This window comes from Ascaphus truei, chromosome 1, assembly GCF_040206685.1.
Source record: "Ascaphus truei isolate aAscTru1 chromosome 1, aAscTru1.hap1, whole genome shotgun sequence".
Taxonomy (NCBI): Eukaryota; Metazoa; Chordata; class Amphibia; order Anura; family Ascaphidae; genus Ascaphus; species Ascaphus truei.
In genome coordinates this window covers 552,640,818-552,666,979 of record NC_134483.1, presented here as the reverse complement: position 1 = coordinate 552,666,979, position 26,162 = coordinate 552,640,818, and the positions used below count along the sequence as shown (strand labels likewise).

Sequence of the window (26,162 nt, the reverse complement as noted above, 5' to 3'; positions counted from 1 at the left end):
TATCACTCCCCTCCCCCTGCCCACCTGTGCCCTGCATGTAACCCCCCTCAACTATCACTCCCCTCCCCCTGCCCACCTGTGCCCTGCATGTAACCCACAACTATCACTCCCCTCCCCCTGCCCACCTGTGCCCTGCATGTAACCCCCCCCAACTATCACTCCCCTCCCTCTGCCTACCTGTGCATGTAACCCCCAACTATCACTCCCCTCCCTCTGCCCACCTGTGCCCTGCATGTAACCCCCCAACTATCACTCCTCTCCCTCTGCCCACCTGTGCCCTGCATGTAACCCCCCAACTATCACTCCCCTCACACTGCCCACCTGTGCCCTGCATGTAACCCCCCCAACTATCACTCCTCTCCCTCTGCCCACCTGTGCCCTGCATGTAACCCTCCCAACCATCACTCCCCTCCCTCTGCCCACCTGTGCCCTGCATGTAACCCCCAACTATCACTCCCCTCCATCTGCCCACCTGTGCCCTGCATGTAACCCCCAACTATCACTCCCCTCCCCCTGCCCACCTGTGCCCTGCATGTAACCCCCAACTATCACTCCCCTCCCCCTGCCCACCTGTGCCCTGCATGTAACCCCCAACTATCACTCCTCTCCCTGTGCCCTGCATGTAACCCCCCCAACTATCACTCCCCTCCCTCTGCCCACCTGTGCAATTCATGTAACCCCCCAACTAACTCTCCCCTCACACTGCCCACCTGTGCCCTGCATGTAACCCCCCAACTATCTCTCCCCTCCCTCTGCCCACCTGTGCCCTGTCCTTTACCATTCTCGTTGTCCCTCTCCTCCTCTCTCTCTTCGTCGGTACCTTCTCTGTCTCTCTGCCCGTGTCCCCCGCACACCCCGTAAGATGCCCGCTCTTTACCTATGGCATTCGTGCCACACCCAGGAGTGTCTCCCAGCCTTGGGTCTGAAGTCTGCGCGCCCGATGTTGTGTATCTGGGAGGAGAAGCGCAGCAGTCGGCGGTGCCCGTATGGCCAGTTTGCGTTTCGCGCGGAGCTGGAGAGACAGTTCTCCTCCGCCGCGCAGTATAACATGTGCAGGGGCCGATCCTCAATGTACGCCGTCTCCTGAACCAGAGCAGAGTGAAGTACTAGGTCCGAGGCAGCTGCAAGGGGGGAGCAAGCCACAGGGAAAAACAGGGGGGGGGTGAGAGAGAAGGACGGAGGGCATGAGAGAGAAGAGGATGGGTGAGAGAGAGAAGGGGGAGGGTGGTTGGGAGAGAGGAGGAGAGAGGGTGGGTGAGAGAGACGAGGGGAGAGGGTGGGGGTGAGAGAGAAGGACGGAGGGCATGAGAGAGAAGAGGATGGGTGAGAGAGAGAAGGGGGAGGGTGGGTGGGTGGGAGAGAGGAGGGGAGAGGTTTGGTGAGAGAGACGAGGGGAGAGGGTGGGTGAGAGAGACGAGGGGAGAGGGTGGGTGAAAGAGAGGGTGGGGGAGAGAGAGGAGGGGAGAGGGTGGGTGAGAGAGAGGAGGGGAGAGGGTGGGTGAGAGAGATGAAGGGACAGTGTGGGTGAGACGAGGGGAGAGGGAAGGTGAGAGAGATGTGGGTGAGAGAGAGGAGAGGAGGAGAGAGGGTGGGTGAGAGAGGAGGGGAAAAGGTGGGTGAGCGAAGAGGGGAGAGGATGGGTGAGAGAGAGGATGGGAAAGGGTGGATGAGAGAGAGGTGGGGAAAGGGTGGGTGAGCGTAGAGGGGATAGGGTGGGTGACAGAGAGATGTGGGTGAGAGAGAGGAGGGGAGAGGGTGGGTGAGAGAGGAGGGGAGAGGATGGATGAGAGAGAGGACGGGAAAGGGTGGATGAGAGAGAGGTGGGGAAAGGGTAGGTGAGCGTAGAGGGTGGGTGAGAGAGAGCAGGGGTGAGAGAAGAAGAGCAGGGGTGAGGGGGAGAGAGAAAAGTGTGTGTTACATTGTAGAATATATATACATATACAGTACATAGGTTTAGAAACAGATGCGTATCTGAGAGAGTCTGCGGATAACGTTGGCATTGCACCATTGTACTGGGATTTTCCTGGCCTTTGATCCTCATGTAAAGATCTGGTCAATGATTGGTCAGTGATTGGTCAGTGATTGGTCAGTGATTGGAAGAGGACGGATTGGCTGCATTTCTACAGACAGTTAACAGCATTTTCATGTTGACTTCTCACTCTTTCCCTACGGATGGACAAACACTTAAGACAGCACCATAGGTGGGGGGGAGGGAGAAGAAAGGGGGAGGGGACGGAGAGATCGTTGCACCCTGTTGCCCATATACTTATCTGTCTTAACCTCCTCCTCTTCATTAGCCATCCTAAGGGGCCACATTACGTCGTTTCTATATCTGCCTGTGGCGGGGGGAGGATTAATCAGGCTAAAATAAAGGTTATACCCGGCTGATTAATCCTAACCCGCAGTGGGAATTAAGGGGTTAAACTGTGTTTGCCCTGTCCCAGATGTTTTTATTTCCCTTTTGCAAGCCATGTCCTGCCTGCTGTGTTAAAAGACAAAATGCACTGCTTGCTATACCCTCTCCCAGACACATGATGGCGTAGGAGCGCCCAACGCTAGCCCTGATTGAATAAGCGTGGCAGATGTTAAAGGGCTGTCTATGAGATAGGTATCCATTACTTGCGGTTAGAATCGCAAGTACGTCACCAATACAATGTATCCGTCTCTCGTTAACTCTGTCACTTGAAAGGCGGAGAGGCAATTGGCGTGGGAACCGGGGGAACTTGCGGTCTCGAAGCCGGCATTTCAATTAGAAATGCTAACTCGAGAACGCAAGCACCCAGAAACCTGATTTTTGGGGTGCAAGTAGAGTAAAACACCCCATGCACATACATATACAAATTACAGTTGTCACATAAGCAGAACATGATGTTTTAATAAAGTGTGTAGACGCTGCAGATTTTAAATGTACGGCAGGATGTATTTTGTGAGCCCGGGAAGGAATTCCTCGGACATACAGATGTGAGATGGGTGAATGAGCTGGGGGTATTTTCATGCCTGAACTTCAAAGCGGTCACGCTGATTTAGCGACCCCCAGTCTAAAGAAGTGTCAGGGATGAAGAGACCCAGAGACCCATAATGTATACAGGTCCGGCATTCTGAGGTAGAACAGATGCCGGGCGATTGACACCTCTGGGCCAAATCTCAGACTCGAAGGTGCCAAGGTATGGGTGTATCCCAAGTATGCTAAGTGGCATGGGTGTCCCACTGACCCATGCGCTCTGCACACCGGAAAGCCTTTTTGCCCGGTTTTATGAACTGTGGGCAACACGGCCATTGGTGGGTTCAATTATTCCCACGAGGGGATTTGGTCCACATGTTAAAGATAGCTTTGGCCAGTCTATAACCGGGGCTCCCCAGGTATCCCCAGTGTGATTCGTGATTTTCGAGCCATGATGTAAAGATGCAAGACTTTGTTCCAGCACAGCGGTATCCAGTCCTGGAGAGAAGGGGTTAATAACAACGTAAGCAAGGATTTGCCCCAAACTTCGGATTTCGTTAGCCCTGGTGACTCTGGAGCGAATTCTAACGAATCTTAACGAAATTCTTTGAGGTGGCTGAGATATTAGATCGGCAACTTGCGATCTGGCCACAGAACCTTTAAATCAAGACTGCATTTCTTGCACTTGCAGGCAAAGGACAATTTATTTTGTTCCCTTATCCCAGTAAGTGTTGTTTTAAGTGTATTCTGCAGATGTCGTGTGTTTATCTATTAAGGAAATAAATCACAATTTATTTTGCAACTTGTTCTGTTCAATCGAGTGCCCAGAAATATAAATGTGTTGGTAAAGTTGATGTCCATCGTGACACTGCCCTTCTCAATTAATTAACCTCCCGTCTTTTCCCACGGAAAGCCGGGTCACGCTCCTCCTGTTCTGATAACCTCTGCCTGCCTTGCCCGCGCCTGTTTGACCTCTCTGCCTGTCACTGCTTCTGATCCCAGTGACCTGCAATGAAACCTGTGTGTGATTATTTATTTCACAGCCTCTGTACATATCCCAGTCTTGAGCATCTTATATAGAGGATTTATCTGTGTATATAGGAATATTCTCTTTTCCTCCCCATGGGAAGCACTTCTCCTACCCACAGTCACTTTCACTCATATATTCTCCACCCAGCACGGTGCATTATGGGGATCCCCCCCGCCACTCCGTTCCTGCGCCCCAGTTGCCATGGCAACACTGAGACGCATGCAGCACAGCGTCTTCGGCCTGCATGACTTCCACCTGGCCGCGTCCGGGCTCTCTGACATGACACCCAGCGATGTCAGCCTGGGGCGACGGACGAAGCATGGCGGGGTAAGTGGGGCAATTATGGTGTGTATTTAAATGTGTTATTTGCAGTATTCAGGTAGCCCTCACCTTGACAAAGGCCGTATACTGCAGCCGAAACATTGGCTCATCTGGCACAATACATTTAGTATTTATTAAGTCCATGTGCCTGTATCACTCCTTACCTCCACCCTGCTTGCCCTGACCGACGCCTGTATCACTCTTTACCTCCACCCTGCCTGCCCTGACCCACGCCTGTATCACTCCTTACCTCCACCCTGCTTGCCCTGACCCACGCCTGTCTGCCCACTCTGCCTGCCCTGACCCATGCCTGTATCACTCCTTACCTCCACTCTGCCTGCCCTGACCCACGCCTGTCTGGCCACTCTGCCTGCCTTGTCCCGTGGCTGTCTGCCCACTCTGCCTGCCTTGTCCCGTGGCTGTCTGCCCACTCTGCCTGCCCTGACCCACGCCTGTCTGGCCACTCTGCCTGCCTTGTCCCGTGGCTGTCTGCCCACTCTGCCTGCCTTGTTCTGTGGCTGTCTGCCCACTCTGCCTGCCTTGTCCCGTGGCTGTCTGCCCACTCTGCCTGCCTTGACCCATGGCTGTCTGCCCACTCTGCCTGAATTGACATGAGCCTCTATGACCACTCTGCCTGCCTTGACCCGTGCCTGTCTGGCTACTCTGGCTTGACCCGTGCCTGTCTGGCCACTCTACCTGTTTGACCCATGCCTGCCTGGCCCCTCTGCCTGTCTGTCCCCTCTGCCTGCCTTGACCATGCCTGTTTGACCACTCTGCCTGTCTTGACCCGTGCCTACCAGATCCAGCACCTTCCTGTTATTCCTGACCATGTAACACCAGGTCTTTTTCCAGCCACTGGAACCTACCTCGCTACAGAGACCCGCAGTGATGGACCTCACACCACCAGAAAGATGAAGCAGGAGCTGTGCTGGAAGCTAGGTGCACCCAGAAGTCAAGCCCAGCTACTCACGTGGACCGGCAGGAGAGAGAGGTCCGGCGTGGGGAAGAGGCAGGCAGAGCAACTGGGAGCACCGGAGGCCTGGCGGTGGCGGCCAGAAGTAAGTGGTAATTGTATTTGGGGGGTTGGTAACAGCGTTTGAACAGAGTTGGGGTGGTGATTGTATTGGGGGGTGGTATTTGTATTGGGGGAGATGGTAATGGTATGTGGGGGTAATTGTATTTGGCTCATCTTTCCAGAGATCATTGTTCCAGAAGTCTTGTGGATCATCGCTGTGCTCTTTGGGGAACTTCAGGATGGGCAGCAATGTTCTTTTTGAGAGCAGTGGTTTCCTCCTGGCTCTCCTTCCATGAACACCATTCTTGCTCAGTCTTTTTTGATAGTTGAGTCATGATCACTCACATTAGCCAAGGCGAGAGTGGCCTGCAGATCCGTGGATGTTACCCTGGGGTTCTTTGTGACCTTCTGGATGATTTGCTGGATTGTTCTTGGAGAGATTTTGGTAGGATGGCCGCTCCTGGGTAGAGTGACTGTGGTCTTGAACTTTCTCCATTTGTAGACTATCTGTCTGAGAGTGGATTGGTGAAGCCCCAAATCCTTAGAAATTGTGTTGTAACCCTTTCTAGGCGGATGAGCACCAATAACTGCTTTTCTGAGGTCCTCAGTAATTTCTTTTGATCGTGGCATGAAGTGTTTCCACACAACTGTATGGTGAAGTCCAAACTCACAAAGTGTCTGATCTTTATATAGGGTGGGGCCTCCCAAACGCACCCCTGAAGATCTACCTAATTATTTAAACACCTGATTCTAATTATCCCCTTTAATTTAGCTGATAAAACTAAGGTTTCACTTACTTTTTCACATATCCTGACTCTTTATTACTCATTGTTTGTCTAATTCAAACATAGTTTTTTTTTCAAGAGACATGGAATTGGTTAATATAAACCACATTGGAAATTTAGGAATAGACTGTTCTGATTAAAGAAATTTATCATGGGAAAAACTATGACATTTCCGTAATTATCATTGGGGTTCACAAACTTTTTCTCGCCACTGTGTGTGTGTGTGAGAATGTATGTATCTATACACACATACACACATAGTGTGTATATATTGTGATACAATCATTGTCTCTGTATGGGCTGGAGTGGTGCAGCTTGTGTGCTTTCCAGCATACAGGGAGTTAACCTCCCCTGCAGAGGCTTGTTGCAGCTGCAGCTAATCAGCCTGGTCTCCTGAGTGTAAAAGGCAGACAGAGAGCTACACACAGAGAGAGACTGCTTTCCGAGAGAAGGGGGAGATAGGCCGACATCTCCCCAGTCTGGAGGAAGCTGGCTGGCACAGTCCCCTAGGCTAGCTGGACGTTGGCCGCAGAGCCTGCTGGGGCTGCCTGGGTGGCACATCCAGGAAGAAACAAGGACGTGAGTTTGCTGTGGAAGCAGGGCTGTCCTGCCCAGGACATTGGATCCAGAAGAATTTCCTGGACTCTCGTGGGACCGAGTCCCAACAACAGATAAGGACTAAATAATGTATATTTGAGTGCCTAAGGACTATTGATATTGTTGACAACCGGGTGGGTTATTTAAAGCTGGGAACCAGTTTAGTTGGCCAGCGACAGTCAGAGAGGGAGCTGATATTCAGATAGTCTCCTAATAGGAGTAGGCTTTATTTTTATGATTTGTTTTTCCTTAAAGGGACCGTGGGCCTATCATTGTGTTATTTAACCCCTGTAAATAAACCCTGTATAAAGAAATACAGTGTTTCCTGCCTTAATCTGGGATAATAGATCTTGCAACGTGATGTCGATATCACTATATAGATATATATGGAGGAGACCGTACACGAGCGTACTTAGATAAAGAAATCCCTTTATGGTGCACTACTTACTACCTTAGTAATATTATGGAACTTAAAATTCAACCTTTAATTCACATATTTTAAAATAGAGATGAAAAATATCAATTAAAATAGTGCTTAATATATACAGTGGTATTATCGAATGTTGCGCAGTCCTATATGACGCTGTAACGCAGATACGCATTGTCCTGGAACAGGACTGGATATTTTCTGTATATTTTTCTCTGCTCTCACACTGCCAACTCGCCCCGGGAAGTTGCATGTTTTTCCCTGCTCTGAAGCAGCCGGAGCTGTGTATATTGCAACATTATTGTTACAAATATCCCCTTTACACAGCCACTAGTCAGTTACCCTGGCAACCTCCCAATGCTCATAGTTGAGATTGGTTTAGCCCTCTCCCCCTCCCCTTCTCAGTATATTGGTATGCCCCTTAGCCTGTTCCTGTCTGGAAGGAAAGTGTGCTTTCTCTTACCATCAGCAGACACAGTGAGTAAGACACATCTTCCACTGCTCCCTTAGAAAGGGATTCCCTTTTACCTTCCCCCCATAACAAAGCACCTTCATCTCACAAGGCTAATTCTCCTGACAAGAGACATTTGTTATCACAATCTACATGCAAGTACTTTTATATTTCTGTTAACCCCACTCAAGGTTGAAGAAAATAGAAGGATTTTGTGTGCTTTAAAAAGGGATGAGTTAAGCTACATGGATCTTCTCAGCTGCTACATATGAGCCTGGGTCCAGAATATGCATAGTAACACATAAATGTGAATTAACTATAGATATTCTGAACACACTAGTATGTAACAGTATGGGCTGCTATAAACATAAATAGCAGAATTCATCTTATTAGTTCACGGTACTGAGATTATGTCTAATATGTATCTCTCATGATCTCACTTTAGTTGTGTAACATATTAACTGGTTAGTACCATATAAAGCCAAAGTCTGTTGATACATGTAACAAATTGGGAAAGTATTCCTAGTTTGTATACAGATACTGTACATATTTATCCCTACACCGTCGGCTGTTAGTGAATGTATCGTCTAAAGCAGGGGTGCGCAAAGTGGGGGCGCGGCGGGTGCAGAGGCGCTGCGCTCTTCCACAAGGCATTTCAATTAAATGCCGGTGGATCGTGTGAGGCCCCGCAACCTGAACTTACCTCTGCCGGTGTCAGGACTCGTCTCCATTTCACGCCGTGGATCACACGACGTGATGTCACATGACCCCGCGCGTCATTTGACACAGCATCAAGTTAAAGGGGGGGAGGGGCGCGAGCACCAGAGGAGGCGAAGCAGGGGGCGCAGGAGCAAACGTTTGCGCACCGACGGTCTAAAGTGAGCGCTCTACACATAGAAATAGAACAGGAGAAGCTCTCTGCACGGTGGTCTTTAAATAGTTAATGTGGGTATATAACTATATACACAGACAAATATCCTTGACAGTGAGCTATGTATCTATGTAAGCAGACACAGTGCACACACACAGTATATACTCACTCTCCGAGCAGATGACGCCGGCCGCGTGCCGTGTCCCGGTATTCTTGCAGCTGACACTTCCGTGATGGGCGCAGTGAGACAGTGACATCTCGCTGCCCGTACACCGCACCCCGCTCAGCACCATCTCTGTCACGTTACTCGCGTCCCAGTACCACGTTTCCTGGGTCACCGAACAGGGGTCAGAGGTCAAAGGCTAACAGCAGGGAACCCAGCCCCTCTGCCTGTGTCTCTCCCCTCCTCTCCCCTCCTCTCTCCTCCTCTCGGCCTGTACATACCGTCACCGCATGCAGGGAGTACCCCAGCCCGAGCTGCCGACATGCCACCATAGCCTCCCTTGTGGTCCAGCCATCACTGCACACGGTTCCCCAGGATGTTCCCAGCTTCACCTCCACGCGCCCCTCAAACGGCGTACGCCCCCCAGCAATGCGGATCTGTGGGGGGAGCCTGCGGGGGTCAGCCAGGGAAGGAGCGAGCCATGGGCAAGCAGTGATGTCATCAGCCAGAGCAGTGACATCAGCAAAGCAAAGGGGCAGTGACATCATGAGCCAGAGCAGTGACATCAGCAAGGGTGCAGTGACATTATAGGCCAGCAGTGACATCAGCAAGGAGCAGTATATTATGAGCAAGGGCTTTGACATTAGTGATGGCCTGTGACATCATACGCTAGAAGTGACATCAGCAAGGGGCAGTGACATAGTCAGCAAGGAAAGTAATCATCATTAAACAAGGCGGCAATCAAAGCAGTGACATCAACAATTAGAACAATGACGTCATAAGACAAAAACACCAAGAGAAACAGCTGCAAGCTCACACAGCGAGTATATACCCAGGTTTCCAAGGTCACACGCAACGCGTATATACCCAGGCTACCAAGCTCACACACATAGAAACAAGGTGGATGTGATGCTCCCAATTGTAACCAGTCCTGTGTTGGATATCCGGTATTATTTAAATCCACAGTGGGTTAATCCGTAATACGATAGAGTGCCCCCAATAGAGTTGATTAACAACTGGTGGGACAGACGTGGAATCAGCCAGACTCTCACTGGATTACAGTAAATCAAACCCAACCAGTGTATAAGAAGTGAGTGGTCAGTGACCATGGTAAGCAGGAATAAATAAAAGGCCCTGCGGCTCTTTACCTGTACTACCAGGGGGGCACTCGTGTCATTGGCGGCGTGCGGTCCATCTGTTGAAGATCCACAAGAATAGAGCGCGTTGATAGCGCACTGCCAGGGAATCCTGGGAAAATCATTCAGGAAAAGGAGACAGCCCGGCCACTCCAAGGATGAAAAAATAACTTGGGATTTAATGCATGCTGAAAATTACACACACAGAACGGACAGGTAAACGCACCGACGCGTTTCGTACTTAATGTACTTTATCAAGGTGACCACAGTGTATTAACGCTGCTAATTTATACTTACCCAAACGGCTTCCAAACCAATAGCGTGCCGCGTCACCTTCCCGCGTCTCGCAGAGTAAAGGCGGCTAATCCAGGCGCCTGTATCAGCGAAAACTCGCGAGAATGGTGCGCGCGCACCTATAGAGTGGGCAGTATGGGCAGAGGATAAACGGACATAATAGTACTTCACGCTTCAGTCCACCGAGTGACGTCATTGCCGTGCACCATATAGAATGGTCGCGCCAATGTGATGTCATATTCAGTAGATTGACAAAATCTCGAAGAGTATTTTTTATACAACAAAAACTTTATTAAACAGACAATGTAGAATAAACGAATAAAATACAAATAACTAGTTACTATATTAGCAGCAACCCTATGTAACTGTAAAATGGAAGAAATAGAGGTAGTATACATTAGGAGATCTATCTGTATAGTAATGATTGATAGAGCATATAAGAATAATAATGTATGCAACACTGAATAGAACATATTTAAGTGAGCATGTCATACTCTATCTAAATCAATGTATAATGTCATGATAACCACAAACATTATATTGTCTAACATACCACAATATTTCTGGAGTATACAAACATAATGTGATTTCATAAGATGTACCCACACAGTTAATGTACATAGGGAACATTAAAACACCTTGTTTATCAGAGTTTTGCCCCATCGTACACCAACCTCTTTCTGGGGTGGTGGGAGCTGTTCCACGTGTCTGGAGAAGTGAACAAATATAGGGAGCACATTTTATTTTACAAACGGTTTATTGATGATTTGTTATAGATTTGGGAGGGTGATGTCACGGTTTTAGATGAATTTATTTTGTCACTTAACACAAATAGTTTTAATCTTCAATTCACTTACACACATATATAAAAAATACTCTTTTTGTCAATCTACTGAATATGACATCACATGGACTGAAGCGTGAAGTACTATTATGTCCGTTTATCCTCTGCCCATACTGCCCACTCTATAGGTGCGCGCGCACCATTCTCGCGAGTTTTCGCTGATACAGGCGCCTGGATTAGCCGCCTTTACTCTGCGAGACGCGGGAAGGTGACGCGGCACGCTATGGGTTTGGAAGCCGTTTGGGTAAGTATAAATTAGCAGCGTTAATACACTGTGGTCACCTTGATAAAGTACATTAAGTACGAAGCGCGTCGGTGCGTTTACCTGTCCGTTCTGTGTGTGTAATGTTCAGCATGCAATAAATCCCAAGTTATTTTTTCATCTCTGGAGTGTCCGGGCTGTTTCCTTTTCCTGCATGATTTTCCCAGGATCCCCTGGCAGTGCGCTATCAACGCTCTCTATTCAAGCTCACACACAGCCCATATACACAAATCTGACAGCAACACACACAGAATCCTGTATATACATGCCACATACAAGGCACAGAGACACTGTGTGCGTGCTGCATGACACATGCAGTGTTCATAGAAGCGCCTCACAGGGACAGCAGTATAAAGACCCTGCACCCTATATAAAGACCCTACCCCCTGTATACAGCCCCTAACCTGTACTGTATGTCCTGTATACACACACCCTGCCCTGCATATATACATACTTGCAGCCCTGTGCTGGCGTATCCTAGGCTCAGCTGCTGACACACTATAGAAGCCTGCACGATACCCCAGCCTTCTCCACACACCAGACCCCATCGCTCTGCTCCGCGGGACTCCCACAGGACCTCCACCCGACCCTCATACCGGGTGCGCCCTCCAGCAAGGCGGATCTGAGAGTTACAGGACAGGGACCCAATGTGTATGACCGCCCAGCACAAGGACATCATCTCATTACAGGGACCCGGTGTGTGTGTGACAGCCCAGCACAGGGACATCATCTCATTACAGGGACCCGGTGTGTGTGTGACCGCCCAGCACAGAGACACCATCTCATTACAGGGACCCGGTGTGTGTGTGACCGCCCAGCACAGGGACATCATCTCATTACAGGGACCCGGTGTGTGTGTGACCGCCCAGCACAGAGACACCATCTCATTACAGGGACCCGGTGTGTGTGTGACTGCCCAGCACAGGGACATCATCTCATTACAGGGACCCGGTGTGTGTGTGACCGCCCAGCACAGAGACATTATCTCATTACAGGGACCCGGTGTGTGTGTGACCGCCCAGCACAGGGACATCATCTCATTACAGGGACCCGGTGTGTGTGTGACCGCCCAGCACAGGGACATCATCTCATTACAGGGACCCGGTGTGTGTGTGACCGCCCAGCACAGGGACATCATCTCATTACAGGGACCCGGTGTGTGTGTGACCGCCCAGCACAGAGACATCATCTCATTACAGGGACCCGGTGTGTGTGTGTGACCGCCCAGCACAGGGACATCATCTCATTACAGGGACCCGGTGTGTGTGTGACCGCCCAGCACAGGGACATCATCTCATTACAGGGACCCGGTGTGTGTGTGACCGCCCAGCACAGGGACATCATCTCATTACAGGGACCCGGTGTGTGTGTGACCGCCCAGCACAGGGACATCATCTCATTACAGGGACCCGGTGTGTGTGTGACCGCCCAGCACAGGGACATCATCTCATTACAGGGACCCGGTGTGTGTGTGACCGCCCAGCACAGGGACATCATCTCATTACAGGGACCCGGTGTGTGTGTGACCGCCCAGCACAGGGACATCATCTCATTACAGGGACCCGGTGTGTGTGTGACCGCCCAGCACAGAGACATCATCTCATTACAGGGACCCGGTGTGTGTGTGTGACCGCCCAGCACAGGGACATCATCTCATTACAGGGACCCGGTGTGTGTGTGACCGCCCAGCACAGGGACATCATCTCATTACAGGGACCCGGTGTGTGTGTGTGACCGCCCAGCACAGGGACATCATCTCATTACAGGGACCCGGTGTGTGTGTGACCGCCCAGCACAGGGACATCATCTCATTACAGGGACCCGGTGTGTGTGTGACAGCCCAGCACAGGGACATCATCTCATTACAGGGACCCGGTGTGTGTGTGACCGCCCAGCACAGGGACATCATCTCATAACAGGGACCCGGTGTGTGTGTGACCGCCCAGCACAGGGACATCATCTCATTACAGGGACCCGGTGTGTGTGTGACCGCCCAGCACAGAGACATCATCTCATTACAGGGACCCGGTGTGTGTGTGACAGCCCAGCACAGAGACATCATCTCATTACAGGGACCCGGTGTGTGTGTGACCGCCCAGCACAGAGACATCATCTCATTACAGGGACCCGGTGTGTGTGTGACCGCCCAGCACAAGGACATCATCTCATTACAGGGACCCGGTGTGTGTGTGACAGCCCAGCACAGGGACATCATCTCATTACAGGGACCCGGTGTGTGTGTGACCGCCCAGCACAGGGACATCATCTCATTACAGGGACCCGGTGTGTGTGTGACCGCCCAGCACAGGGACATCATCTCGTTACAGGGACCCGGTGTGTGTGTGACCGCCCAGCACAGGGACATCATCTCATTACAGGGACCCGGTGTGTGTGTGACCGCCCAGCACAGGGACACCATCTCATTACAGGGACCCGGTGTGTGTGTGACCGCCCAGCACAGGGACACCATCTCATTACAGGGACCCGGTGTGTGTGTGACCGCCCAGCACAGGGACATCATCTCATTACAGGGACCCGGTGTGTGTGTGTGACCGCCCAGCACAGGGACATCATCTCATTACAGGGACCCGGTGTGTGTGTGACCGCCCAGCACAAGGACATCATCTCATTACAGGGACCCGGTGTGTGTGTGACCGCCCAGCACAGGGACATCATCTCATTACAGGGACCCGGTGTGTGTGTGACCGCCCAGCACAGAGACATCATCTCATTACAGGGACCCGGTGTGTGTGTGACCGCCCAGCACAGGGACATCATCTCATTACAGGGACCCGGTGTGTGTGTGACCGCCCAGCACAGGGACATCATCTCATTACAGGGACCCGGTGTGTGTGTGACCGCCCAGCACAGGGACACCATCTCATTACAGGGACCCGGTGTGTGTGTGACCGCCCAGCACAGAGACACCATCTCATTACAGGGACCCGGTGTGTGTGTGACCGCCCAGCACAGCGACATCATCTCATTACAGGGACCCGGTGTGTGTGTGACCGCCCAGCACAGAGACATCATCTCATTACAGGGACCCGGTGTGTGTGTGACCGCCCAGCACAGAGACATCATCTCATTACAGGGACCCGGTGTGTGTGTGACCGCCCAGCACAGAGACATCATCTCATTACAGGGACCCGGTGTGTGTGTGACCGCCCAGCACAGGGACATCATCTCATTACAGGGAACCGGTGTGTGTGTGTGACCGCCCAGCACAGGGACATCATCTCATTACAGGGACCCGGTGTGTGTGTGACCGCCCAGCACAGGGACATCATCTCATTACAGGGACCCGGTGTGTGTGTGTCCGCCCAGCACAGGGACATCATCTCATTACAGGGACCCGGTGTGTGTGTGACCGCCCAGCACAGGGACATCATCTCATTACAGGGACCCGGTGTGTGTGTGTGTGACCGCCCAGCACAGGGACATCATCTCATTACAGGGACCCGGTGTGTGTGTGACCGCCCAGCACAGGGACATCATCTCATTACAGGGACCCGGTGTGTGTGTGACCGCCCAGCACAGGGACATCATCTCATTACAGGGACCCGGTGTGTGTGTGACCGCCCAGCACAGGGACATCATCTCATTACAGGGACCCGGTGTGTGTGTGACCGCCCAGCACAGGGATATCATCTCATTACAGGGACCCGGTGTGTGTGTGACCGCCCAGCACAGAGACACCATCTCATTACAGGGACCCGGTGTGTGTGTGACCGCCCAGCACAGGGACATCATCTCATTACAGGGACCCGGTGTGTGTGTGACCGCCCAGCACAGAGACACCATCTCATTACAGGGACCCGGTGTGTGTGTGACCGCCCAGCACAGGGACATCATCTCATTACAGGGACCCGGTGTGTGTGTGACCGCCCAGAACAGGGACATCATCTCATTACAGGGACCCGGTGTGTGTGTGACAGCCCAGCACAGAGACATCATCTCATTACAGGGACCCGGTGTGTGTGTGACCGCCCAGCACAGGGACATCATCTCATTACAGGGACCCGGTGTGTGTGTGACCGCCCAGCACAGGGACATCATCTCATTACAGGGACCCGGTGTGTGTGTGACCGCCCCGCACAGAGACATCATCTCATTACAGGGACCCGGTGTGTGTGTGACCGCCCAGCACAGGGACATCATCTCATTACAGGGACCCGGTGTGTGTGTGACCGCCCAGCACAGGGACATCATCTCATTACAGGGACCCGGTGTGTGTGTGACCGCCCAGCACAGGGACATCATCTCATTACAGGGACCCGGTGTGTGTGTGACCGCCCAGCACAGAGACATCATCTCATTACAGGGACCCGGTGTGTGTGTGACCGCCCAGCACAGGGACATCATCTCATTACAGGGACCCGGTGTGTGTGTGACCGCCCAGCACAGGGACATCATCTCATTACAGGGACCCGGTGTGTGTGTGACCGCCCAGCACAGGGACATCATCTCATTACAGGGACCCGGTGTGTGTGTGACCGCCCAGCACAGAGACATCATCTCATTACAGGGACCCGGTGTGTGTGTGACCGCCCAGCACAGGGACATCATCTCATTACAGGGACCCGGTGTGTGTGTGACCGCCCAGCACAGGGACATCATCTCATTACAGGAACCCGGTGTGTGTGTGACCGCCCAGCACAGGGACATCATCTCATTACAGGGAACCGGTGTGTGTGACCGCCCAGCACAGGGACATCATCTCATTACAGGGACCCGGTGTGTGTGTGACCGCCCAGCACAGGGATATCATCTCATTACAGGGACCCGGTGTGTGTGTGTGACCGCCCAGCACAGGGACATCATCTCATTACAGGGACCCGGTGTGTGTGTGACCGCCCAGCACAGGGACATCATCTCATTACAGGGACCCGGTGTGTGTGTGACCGCCCAGCACAGAGACATCATCTCATTACAGGGACCCGGTGTGTGTGTGACCGCCCAGCACAGGGACATCATCTCATTACAGGGACCCGGTGTGTGTGTGACCGCCCAGCACAGGGACACCATCTCATTACAGGGACACGGTGTGTGTGTGACCGCCCAGCACTGAGACATCATCTCATTACAGGGACCCGGTGTGTGTGTGACCGCCCAGCACAGGGACATCATCTCATTACAGGGACCCGGTGTGTGTGTGACCGCCCAGCACAGGGACATCATCTCATTACAGGGACACGGTGTGTGTGTGACCGCCCAGCACAGGGACATCATCTCATTACAGGGACCCGGTGTGTGTGTGACCGCCCAGCACAGAGACATCATCTCATTACAGGGACCCGGTGTGTGTGTGACCGCCCAGCACAGGGACATCATCTCATTACAGGGACCCGGTGTGTGTGTGACCGCCCAGCACAGGGACATCATCTCATTACAGGGACCCGGTGTGTGTGTGACCGCCCAGCACAGGGACATCATCTCATTACAGGGACCCGGTGTGTGTGTGTCCGCCCAGCACAGGGACATCATCTCATTACAGGGACCCGGTGTTTGTGTGACCGCCCAGCACAGAGACATCATCTCATTACAGGGACCCGGTGTGTGTGTGACTGCCCAGCACAGGGACATCATCTCATTACAGGGACCCGGTGTGTGTGTGACCGCCCAGCACAGGGACATCATCTCATTACAGGGACCCGGTGTGTGTGTGTGACCGCCCAGCACAGGGACATCATCTCATTACAGGGACCCGGTGTGTGTGTGACCGCCCAGCACAGGGACATCATCTCATTACAGGGACCCGGTGTGTGTGTGACCGCCCAGCACAGAGACATCATCTCATTACAGGGACCCGGTGTGTGTGTGACCGCCCAGCACAGGGACATCATCTCATTACAGGGACCCGGTGTGTGTGTGACTGCCCAGCACAGGGACATCATCTCATTACAGGGACCCGGTGTGTGTGTGACCGCCCAGCACAGGGACATCATCTCATTACAGGGACCCGGTGTGTGTGTGTCCGCCCAGCACAGGGACATCATCTCATTACAGGGACCCGGTGTGTGTGTGTGTGACCGCCCAGCACAGGGACATCATCTCATTACAGGGACCCGGTGTGTGTGTGACCGCCCAGCACAGGGACATCATCTCATTACAGGGACCCGGTGTGTGTGTGACCGCCCAGCACAGGGACATCATCTCATTACAGGGACCCGGTGTGTGTGTGACCGCCCAGCACAGGGACATCATCTCATTACAGGGACCCGGTGTGTTTGTGACCGCCCAGCACAGGGACATCATCTCATTACAGGGACCCGGTGTGTGTGTGACCGCCCAGCACAGGGACATCATCTCATTACAGGGACCCGGTGTGTGTGTGACCGCCCAGCACAGGGACATCATCTCATTACAGGGACCCGGTGTGTGTGTGACCGCCCAGCACAGGGACATCATCTCATTACAGGGACCCGGTGTGTGTGTGACCGCCCAGCACAGGGACATCATCTCATTACAGGGACCCGGTGTGTGTGTGACCGCCCAGCACAGAGACATCATCTCATTACAGGGACCCGGTGTGTGTGTGACCGCCCAGCACAGGGATATCATCTCATTACAGGGACCCGGTGTGTGTGTGACCGCCCAGCACAGAGACATCATCTCATTACAGGGACCCGGTGTGTGTGTGTGACCGCCCAGCACAGAGACATCATCTCATTACAGGGACCCGGTGTGTGTGTGACCGCCCAGCACAGAGACATCATCTCATTACAGGGACCCGGTGTGTGTGTGACCGCCCAGCACAGAGACACCATCTCATTACAGGGACCCGGTGTGTGTGTGTGACCGCCCAGCACAGGGACATCATCTCATTACAGGGACCCGGTGTGTGTGTGACCGCCCAGCACAGAGACACCATCTCATTACAGGGACCCGGTGTGTGTGTGACTGCCCAGCACAGGGACATCATCTCATTACAGGGACCCGGTGTGTGTGTGACCGCCCAGCACAGGGACATCATCTCATTACAGGGACCCGGTGTGTGTGTGACCGCCCAGCACAGGGATATCATCTCATTACAGGGACCCGGTGTGTGTGTGACCGCCCAGCACAGGGACATCATCTCATTACAGGGACCCGGTGTGTGTGTGACCGCCCAGCACAGGGACATCATCTCATTACAGGGACCCGGTGTGTGTGTGACCGCCCAGCACAGGGACATCATCTCATTACAGGGACCCGGTGTGTGTGTGACCGCCCAGCACAGGGACATCATCCCATTACAGGGACCCGGTGTGTGTGTGACCGCCCAGCACAGGGACATCATCTCATTACAGGGACCCGGTGTGTGTGTGACCGCCCAGCACAGGGACATCATCTCATTACAGGGACCCGGTGTGTGTGTGACCGCCCAGCACAGGGACATCATCTCATTACAGGGACCCGGTGTGTGTGTGTGACCGCCCGGCACAGAGACATCATCTCATTACAGGGACCCGGTGTGTGTGTGTGACCGCCCAGCACAGAGACACCATCTCATTACAGGGACCCGGTGTGTGTGTGACCGCCCAGCACAGGGACATCATCTCATTACAGGGACCCGGTGTGTGTGTGACCGCCCAGCACAGGGACATCATCTCATTACAGGGACCCGGTGTGTGTGTGACCGCCCAGCACAGGGACATCATCTCATTACAGGGACCCGGTGTGTGTGTGACCGCCCAGCACAGGGACATCATCTCATTACAGGGACCCGGTGTGTGTGTGACCGCCCAGCACAGAGACATCATCTCATTACAGGGACCCGGTGTGTGTGTGTGACCGCCCAGCACAGGGACATCATCTCATTACAGGGACCCGGTGTGTGTGTGACCGCCCAGCACAGGGACATCATCTCATTACAGGGACCCGGTGTGTGTGTGACCGCCCAGCACAGAGACACCATCTCATTACAGGGACCCGGTGTGTGTGTGACCGCCCAGCACAGGGACATCATCTCATTACAGGGACCCGGTGTGTGTGTGACCGCCCAGCACAGGGACATCATCTCATTACAGGGACCCGGTGTGTGTGTGACCGCCCAGCACAGGGACATCATCTCATTACAGGGACCCGGTGTGTGTGTGACCGCCCAGCACAGAGACACCATCTCATTACAGGGACCCAGGGGGGGGGGGGGTTAGTGCCAGCGAGCAGAGATTGCTGGGGGGAGGTGGGGGGTTGGGGGGTTAGTGCCAGCGGGCAGAGATTGCTGGGGGGTGGGTTGGGGGGTTAGTGCCAGCGGGCAGAGATTGCTGGGGGGGGGGGGGGGTTAGTGCCAGCGAGCAGAGATTGCTGGGGGGGTGGGGGGTTGGGGGGTTAGTGCCAGCGGGCAGAGATTGCTGGGGGGGGGGGGGGTTGGGGGGTTAGTGCCAGCGGGCAGAGATTGCTGGGGGGGGGGTTAGTGCCAGCGGGCAGAGATTGCTGGGGGGGGGGGTTGCGGGGTTAGTGCCAGCGGGCAGAGATTGCTGGGGGGGTGGTTGGGGGGTTAGTGCCAGCGGGCAGAGATTTCTGGGGGGGGGGTTAGTGCCAGCGGGCAGAGATTGCTGGGGGGGGGGGTTGCGGGGTTAGTGCCAGCGGGCAGAGATTGCTGGGGGGGGGGGTTGGGGGGTTAGTGCCAGCGGGCAGAGATTGCTGGGGGGGGGGTTAGTGCCAGCGAGCAGAGATTGCTGGGCTATGAGTTTCAGGGTGGGTTTTGCGGAGAAAGTCTTGTCAGATTGTGCCTAGGTAGTCGGGGTACTGAGTTGCTGGACACCCCAATAATGTGCCCGGGAATCAGGTCGGAAACCCGGACACATATACGCACAATGCTCCGGTCAAAATCCATCCTTGAAAACAGTTACGCGACTCTCCACCAGGCTTCCCTGCTTCAGCACAGACCAGAAAGGTAAATGGGGCATAGGGATGTGAGGTGTCCCAAACATGTCAAGGGGTCCCTAGGTTAAGGAGAATACCCAGGTAACGCCCAGGTCACCCAGAACCTGTATAGGGGTTCTGGGGGTACTCCAGCCATAGATAAGGGTGTGAGGTAATTCTTATAAGTCTAGTTATACGTGTGTGGGGAATATGTATATAGTAAGAATACGCGGGCAGCCTGTTATACGTGTGTGGGGAATATGTATATAGTAAGAATACGCGGGCAGCCTGTTATACGTGTGTGGGGAATATGTATATAGTAAGAATACGCGGGCAGCCTGTTATACGTGTGTGGGGAATATGTATATAGTAAGAATACGCGGGCAGCCTGTTATACGTGTGTGGGGAATATGTATATAGTAAGAATACGCGGGCAGCCTGTTATACGTGTGTGGGGAATATGTATATAGTAAGAATACGCGGGCAGCCTGTTATACGTGTGTGGGGAATATGTATATAGTAAGAATACGCGGGCAGCCTGTTATACGTGTGTGGGGAATATGTATATAGTAAGAATACGCGGGCAGCCTGTTATACGTGTGTGGGGAATATGTATATAGTAAGAATACGCGGGCAGCCTGTTATACGTGTGTGGGGAATATGTATATAGTAAGAATACGCGGGCAGCCTGTTATACGTGTGTGGGGAATATGTATATAGTAAGAATACGCGGGCAGCCTGTTATACGTGTGTGGGGAATATGTATATAGTAAGAATACGCGGGCAGCCTGTTATTCTGTTCCCCCTAGCACAGAGACCTCACAAGCTTAACGTGTATAATTCTATTAAACCCTGCGTTTTACACGTTATGTGCCTGTGCGCTGCAGTATGAGCTGGGAATTCCAGGTCCAAAGTTCTGAGAGACCATGTGGCTACTAAGCTTGGTGCCAGCAGGTCTCTTCAGTCTCCGGACAGGAAAGCCGCAGAGGTTGCCAGTGTGAAAGCCATTTGAGTACCGCAGTTATGCTCAAATACGTCCTGGGGTGAATAGAAGTCGCCGGACCACCATTTGCCCCAAACCAGACTTTGAGGAGCCTAAATCAGCGGGTGGCTTCTGCATGACAAGTGACAGAGGCGCCAGGCTGGCGCATGCCCGTGGCTTCAGTAGACTGGCAGCGCTCTGATTGGCTGCTGAGAAAAATCCCACGCTCGGATTGGCTGTAGTATTTCATGAATGAACTCAGAAATACCAAGCGCCAGAACAGCAGCGGCAAATTCCAGATCTCCCAACGCTGCTCAGAGAGAAATAGCAGGGACGCCGGCTTCAGAGATCCGAGGGGAAATATTATCTAAGTCCAGCTTTTTGGGACCAAGTTCTAATAATTGAACGTAGCGGTGGCTGCCGGGATTGAAGCCGAATATAGTTCCAGGACGATCGGAGCTAACTCCCGGTGAACTGATTTCAGCGCCTCCGGAGCAGACACAGCGGCGGCGTCAGGAACTTCAGGCCGATTTCAGTTCCAGGACATCTCGGGCTAAGTCCCGGTCAGCTAAAGACTTTTGTATTTCGTTCTATTTTAGTTCAGAAAGGCTATTTTTTTGCCCAGGTCCCACGTAAGTGTGTCTCTCCTTATGAGTTTGTGTCCCACTGTGTGTCTGCCTTTTCATGCAAATACATCCTCAATTTATTTCACTGTTCTTGTTTTGCTCAATGTATGATCCAGAAAAAGAGGTGTCAGTGCCGGGTCTCCCGTGACAGTTATGACACATGATGGCGTAGTGAACATTTGAAGAAGTTGGATACAGAGGTGACACCCTCATTATCTGGACTCATCCCGTTCCTGTAATGAATTTAATCCCAGTCATTCTCACAAGTACAGTAATGTCACAGGCCCCGCAATCCTCCAGAAAAAGCGGCCCCGCAATCCTCCAGAAAAGCGGCCCCACAATCCTCCAGAAAAAAGCGGCCCCACAATCCTCCAGAAAAGCGGCCCCGCAATCCTCCAAAAAAGCGGCCCCACAATCCTCCAGAAAAAGCGGCCCCGCAATCCTCCAGAAAAAAGCGGCCCCGCAATCCTCCAGAAAAAGCGGCCCCACAATCCTCCAGAAAAAAGCGGCCCCACAATCCTCCAGAAAAGCGGCCCCACAATCCTCCAGAAAAAGCGGCCCCGCAATCCTCCAGAAAAGCGGCCCCGCAATCCTCCAGAAAAAGCGGCCCCACAATCCTCCAGAAAAAGCGGCCCCGCAACCCTCCAGAAAAAGCGGCCCCACAACCCTCCAGAAAAAGCGGCCCCACAATCCTCCAGAAAAAGCAAAACAAGAAAGGGCGCAAGTCTAAGTCAAAATATATTTATATAGAATGAAGTGCAACTCAGATGTAAAACAATTGGCTTGTGTAACGCGCCTCCTTATAGATTCCAGACGCATGGTTTCCCGTGTTGCATGCGAAGGCCGCCATGGTTTTTTAAAGTCCTTTCAAGACCTTTACTTCCACCCTCTCACACACACGGAGACAGCTCTCCACGGTTCTTCCCTGCCAGTACATTCAGGCGCAGGCGTCAATGCGGAATGACATCACCTCTGACCTCAGCCCATTTTTCTACTCACTTCATCAGTTGTAGAACGTTGCAAAGAAAGACCTTGAAGTGGGCACGGAGGCCTCCGAATTCAACACCTTAAACCCTGCTGCATCTGAATCTATAAGAGACTCGCTTCCTTCGCCATTTGTTTTGCATGTGAGTTTTTGTATTGCACGACACTGGAGTTTCCCCATATTGATCGTGGTGGTGGAAGTGGCATTGCGTGTTGCTTTGCGTGCTGAGGACCACTCCGCAAACTGTAAGACCCCACAATCCTACAAGAGACAGGAGGATACAGGCTTTCTAACACCCCAAACCCTCAGACTAACCGCTCTATGGGGGCTATGCACTAAGCAGTGATAAGTCGTTTTAAGAGCGCAAAGTGCTCTTAGAACGTGAAGTTCCGCCGAGCGCTATGCACTAAGCCGCGCAAACTGGCACTTTGCGCTCTAAAACGGACTTTTTCCTGGAAATTTTTCAAAGTCCAACTTTGCTCGTATGATGAGCTGTTTGCGCTGAATCCTGCCCTTCTGCGGTATTCACTAAGCAACGCAAACTGATCGTACGTGAAAGTTGCGCTGAATAAAGCTCACCAGCTGAAGGCAGGTGATAAAAAAAGCAGGACTTAGAAAAAATTCTTTGTTTACCTTTTTGCAGGCGCAATACCCATACAACAGGCCGGCGGGGTCCCCGAGGGAGGCCGGGGGTCGCGCGGGTGTCCCCGAGGGAGGCCGGGAGTCGCGCGGGTGTCCCCGAGGGAGGCCGGGAGTCGCGCGGGTGTCCCCGGCTGACCCCGTGGGTGTCCCCGAGGGAGGCCGGGAGTCGCGCGGGTGTCCCCGGCTGACCCCGCAGCCGGCCCGGGGTCCCCGCGGGAGTCCCGGGGTCCCCGCGGTACCAATGTTGTGCCTACAAAAATACTGAACATTATTTCTAACTAAATACACCCCCCTAACACATACAGTACAATAATGTGCAAAATAACTATTATCCGTATCTGGATAATAGATTATTTGTCCATTATTAAACACTGCATTAGCATACCTAAATAAAGTAAATAAAAACAGTAGCCAGCTAATCCAATGAATACAAGCAGTAACAACATCAACAATGAATTAATTAAACCATTAACCAATTACACCAATTAATTCCTAAACCAACTCAAAATGAATAGTAGCATTAACCAATCAAACCAATGAATTACTACAACATTAATGAATGTAAACATTAAAAGACAAAGAAATACATTCAAACAATCTCTGAAATAACCATAAAACGCATTAGCTAACATAATACAACATTAACTACAAACGAACACCAATCGCAACATTTTATTACATTAAGCAGGAAAAAAACAAACAATCACATCCACATAAGAAACTGACATTAAAAAAACCAACAGCAATACCAAGCCACAAATGCCCCCCAAATATTGTCATAATAATGTATTCATCTGTACCCTAAAGTGGTACAGATTAATATATTATCAGTCAATGTGCCTCCCCCCAAAAAAATCAAAAATCATCCAAAGAAAAAACCTGTAAAAAGAGACATTTACAAACATTGAATCTATTACTTACCATTAGAAGCGGTGGCCCTCCGACTCCCGGGGTAACAGGAAGCTCACGTACCTTGAAGGCCTCCAACAGCATCCGATGCCATCCGCCATCAGGATCCGGCTCAGGTACCCAAATCTTCTTTTTTCTTTCTTTAATCACCTTCTTCTATCTTCATCTGTAACCATTTCTTGATCTTCTTTATCTTCTTTCTTCATCTGTCAATCCATAAAACCCCATGTTAAATCCCAACCGATGCAGTCTCGTCGTCTTCTTGGGCTCAAATGAGGGTCACGGCCTTAAATAGGGCTTGTGACGTCACATTTAGCCTCAAAATGGTTAACAGCCACCTGATTGGCTGTTCAAACCATGTTCCGACTTAAATTTTTTTTTTTGACATGACGTCACTTAAAGAGACTGATGCCAGCCAATCAGAATGGCTGTGCTTCATTTGCCTATAAGATGACGTGACGAAGCCGGCGTCACATGGTATTTCGGCAAATCAGATCGTGGGAACCAATTCCACACTCTGATTGGCTGAAATACCATGTGACGCCGGCCATCTTGGATTTAGTGAAGTCATCTTAAAGGCAAATGAAGCACAGCCATTCTGATTGGCTGGCTTCATTCCCTTTAAGTGACGTCATGTAAAAAAAAAAATTAAAGTCGGAACATGGTTTTAACAGCCAATCAGGTTGCTGTTAACCATTTTGAGGCTAAATGTGATGTCACAAGCCATATTTAAGGCCGTGACGCCTCATTTGAGCCCAAGAAGACGACGAGACAGCATCGGCTGGGATTTACCATGGGGTTTTATGGATTGACAGATGAAGAAAGAAGATAAAGAAGATGAAGAAATGGTTACAGATGAAGATAGAAGAAGGTGATTAAAGAAAGAAAAAAGAAGATTTGGGTACCTGAGCCGGATCTTCATGGCGGATGGCATCGGATGCTGTTGGAGGCCTTCAAGGTACGTGAGCTTCCTGTTTCCCCGGGAGTCGGAGGGCCACCGCTTCTAATGGTAAGTAAGATATTCAATGTTTGTAAATGTCTCTTTTTACAGGTTTCTTCATTAGATGTGTTTTTTGATTTTTTGGGGGAGGCACATTGACTGATAATATATTAATCTGTACCACTTTAGGGTACAGATGAATACATTATTATGACAATATTTGGGGGCATTTGTGGCTTGGTATTGCTGTTGGTTTTTTTAATGTCAGTTTCTTATGTGGATGTGATTGTTTGTTTTTTTCCTGCTTTTCTGAAGCCAGGGTCACGTTTGACGTGTGAATGGCTCCCGATAGCATTAACACAGTTCCCTTTTAAATCACTCCAAGCCCTGTAATATTTCCTCCACTTTATTGGGAAAAGCAGCAGAACACAGATACTTGTGGATGTTATGTAGTGGTAATTATTAGTTAGGAACCGGTAAAAAGAGATGGCCTCACCAAGGGGAATGAACAGGGAAGGATCTTGTACTCACTGTTTCCAGGGTTGCAAAGGAAGTAAGGGGCAGTGTGGGTAAAGGAATAGTCTAGGGGCAGACTATCTCTGAACAAACAGGAGGGGGGGCGGACTTGCCCATTCTGGTGAGGATCTCAGAGGCTGCAGTAGCAGCTCACTGATTCCATGCCCAGAGGCAAGAAATGCAACATTGTTGCGAGTTACACAGGTACAGAATGTGTGTGCAAACTCCATGCAGCTGGGAATAAGAACTGACAGGCAGAAGCTGCAAAGGAGAGAGAGAGGTGAGTCAGAAAGGTAGTTCTGGTTCCATGACACTCCCCGTCTGGTATCTGTAGATACCACTATTTAACAAACTATGTGGAACATATGTGCAATGCATAACAAAGATAACATCACATTCTCAAACGATGTAAGAGTCCATGTCCACATAGCGATGTGACACCGGCCGGTATCACTGGTATCAAAGTCCCTTGGTCAAGGTTCTTTGGCAAAGGATGCAGGGTGGATGCACAGCTCCAGGTTTGCTGGTTGCACCACAATGTCTTTGTGTAAAGATCTCTGGCACTGTTTCCTTTT

At 51.7% G+C, this 26,162-nt stretch overlaps 1 protein-coding gene across 4 annotated transcripts in view; it reads right to left on the bottom strand.

Moving 5' to 3' along the window:
- LOXL3 (lysyl oxidase like 3) overlaps positions 1–26,162 on the bottom strand; it is a 244,974-nt gene that overhangs the window by 50,704 nt on the left and 168,108 nt on the right. Inside the window, exons 8-11 of one of the 4 annotated variants that reach the window (XM_075573920.1) lie at positions 11,592–11,759; positions 8,883–9,038; positions 8,608–8,767; positions 878–1,121 (exon numbers count right to left, since the gene is read on the bottom strand). In XM_075573920.1, coding sequence (XP_075430035.1) covers positions 878–1,121; positions 8,608–8,767; positions 8,883–9,038; positions 11,592–11,759 — 728 coding nt within the window. The remainder of the gene's footprint in view (positions 1–877; positions 1,122–8,607; positions 8,768–8,882; positions 9,039–11,591; positions 11,760–26,162) is intronic. The other 3 variants (XM_075573929.1, XM_075573939.1, XM_075573947.1) reach the window with 3 other exon arrangements.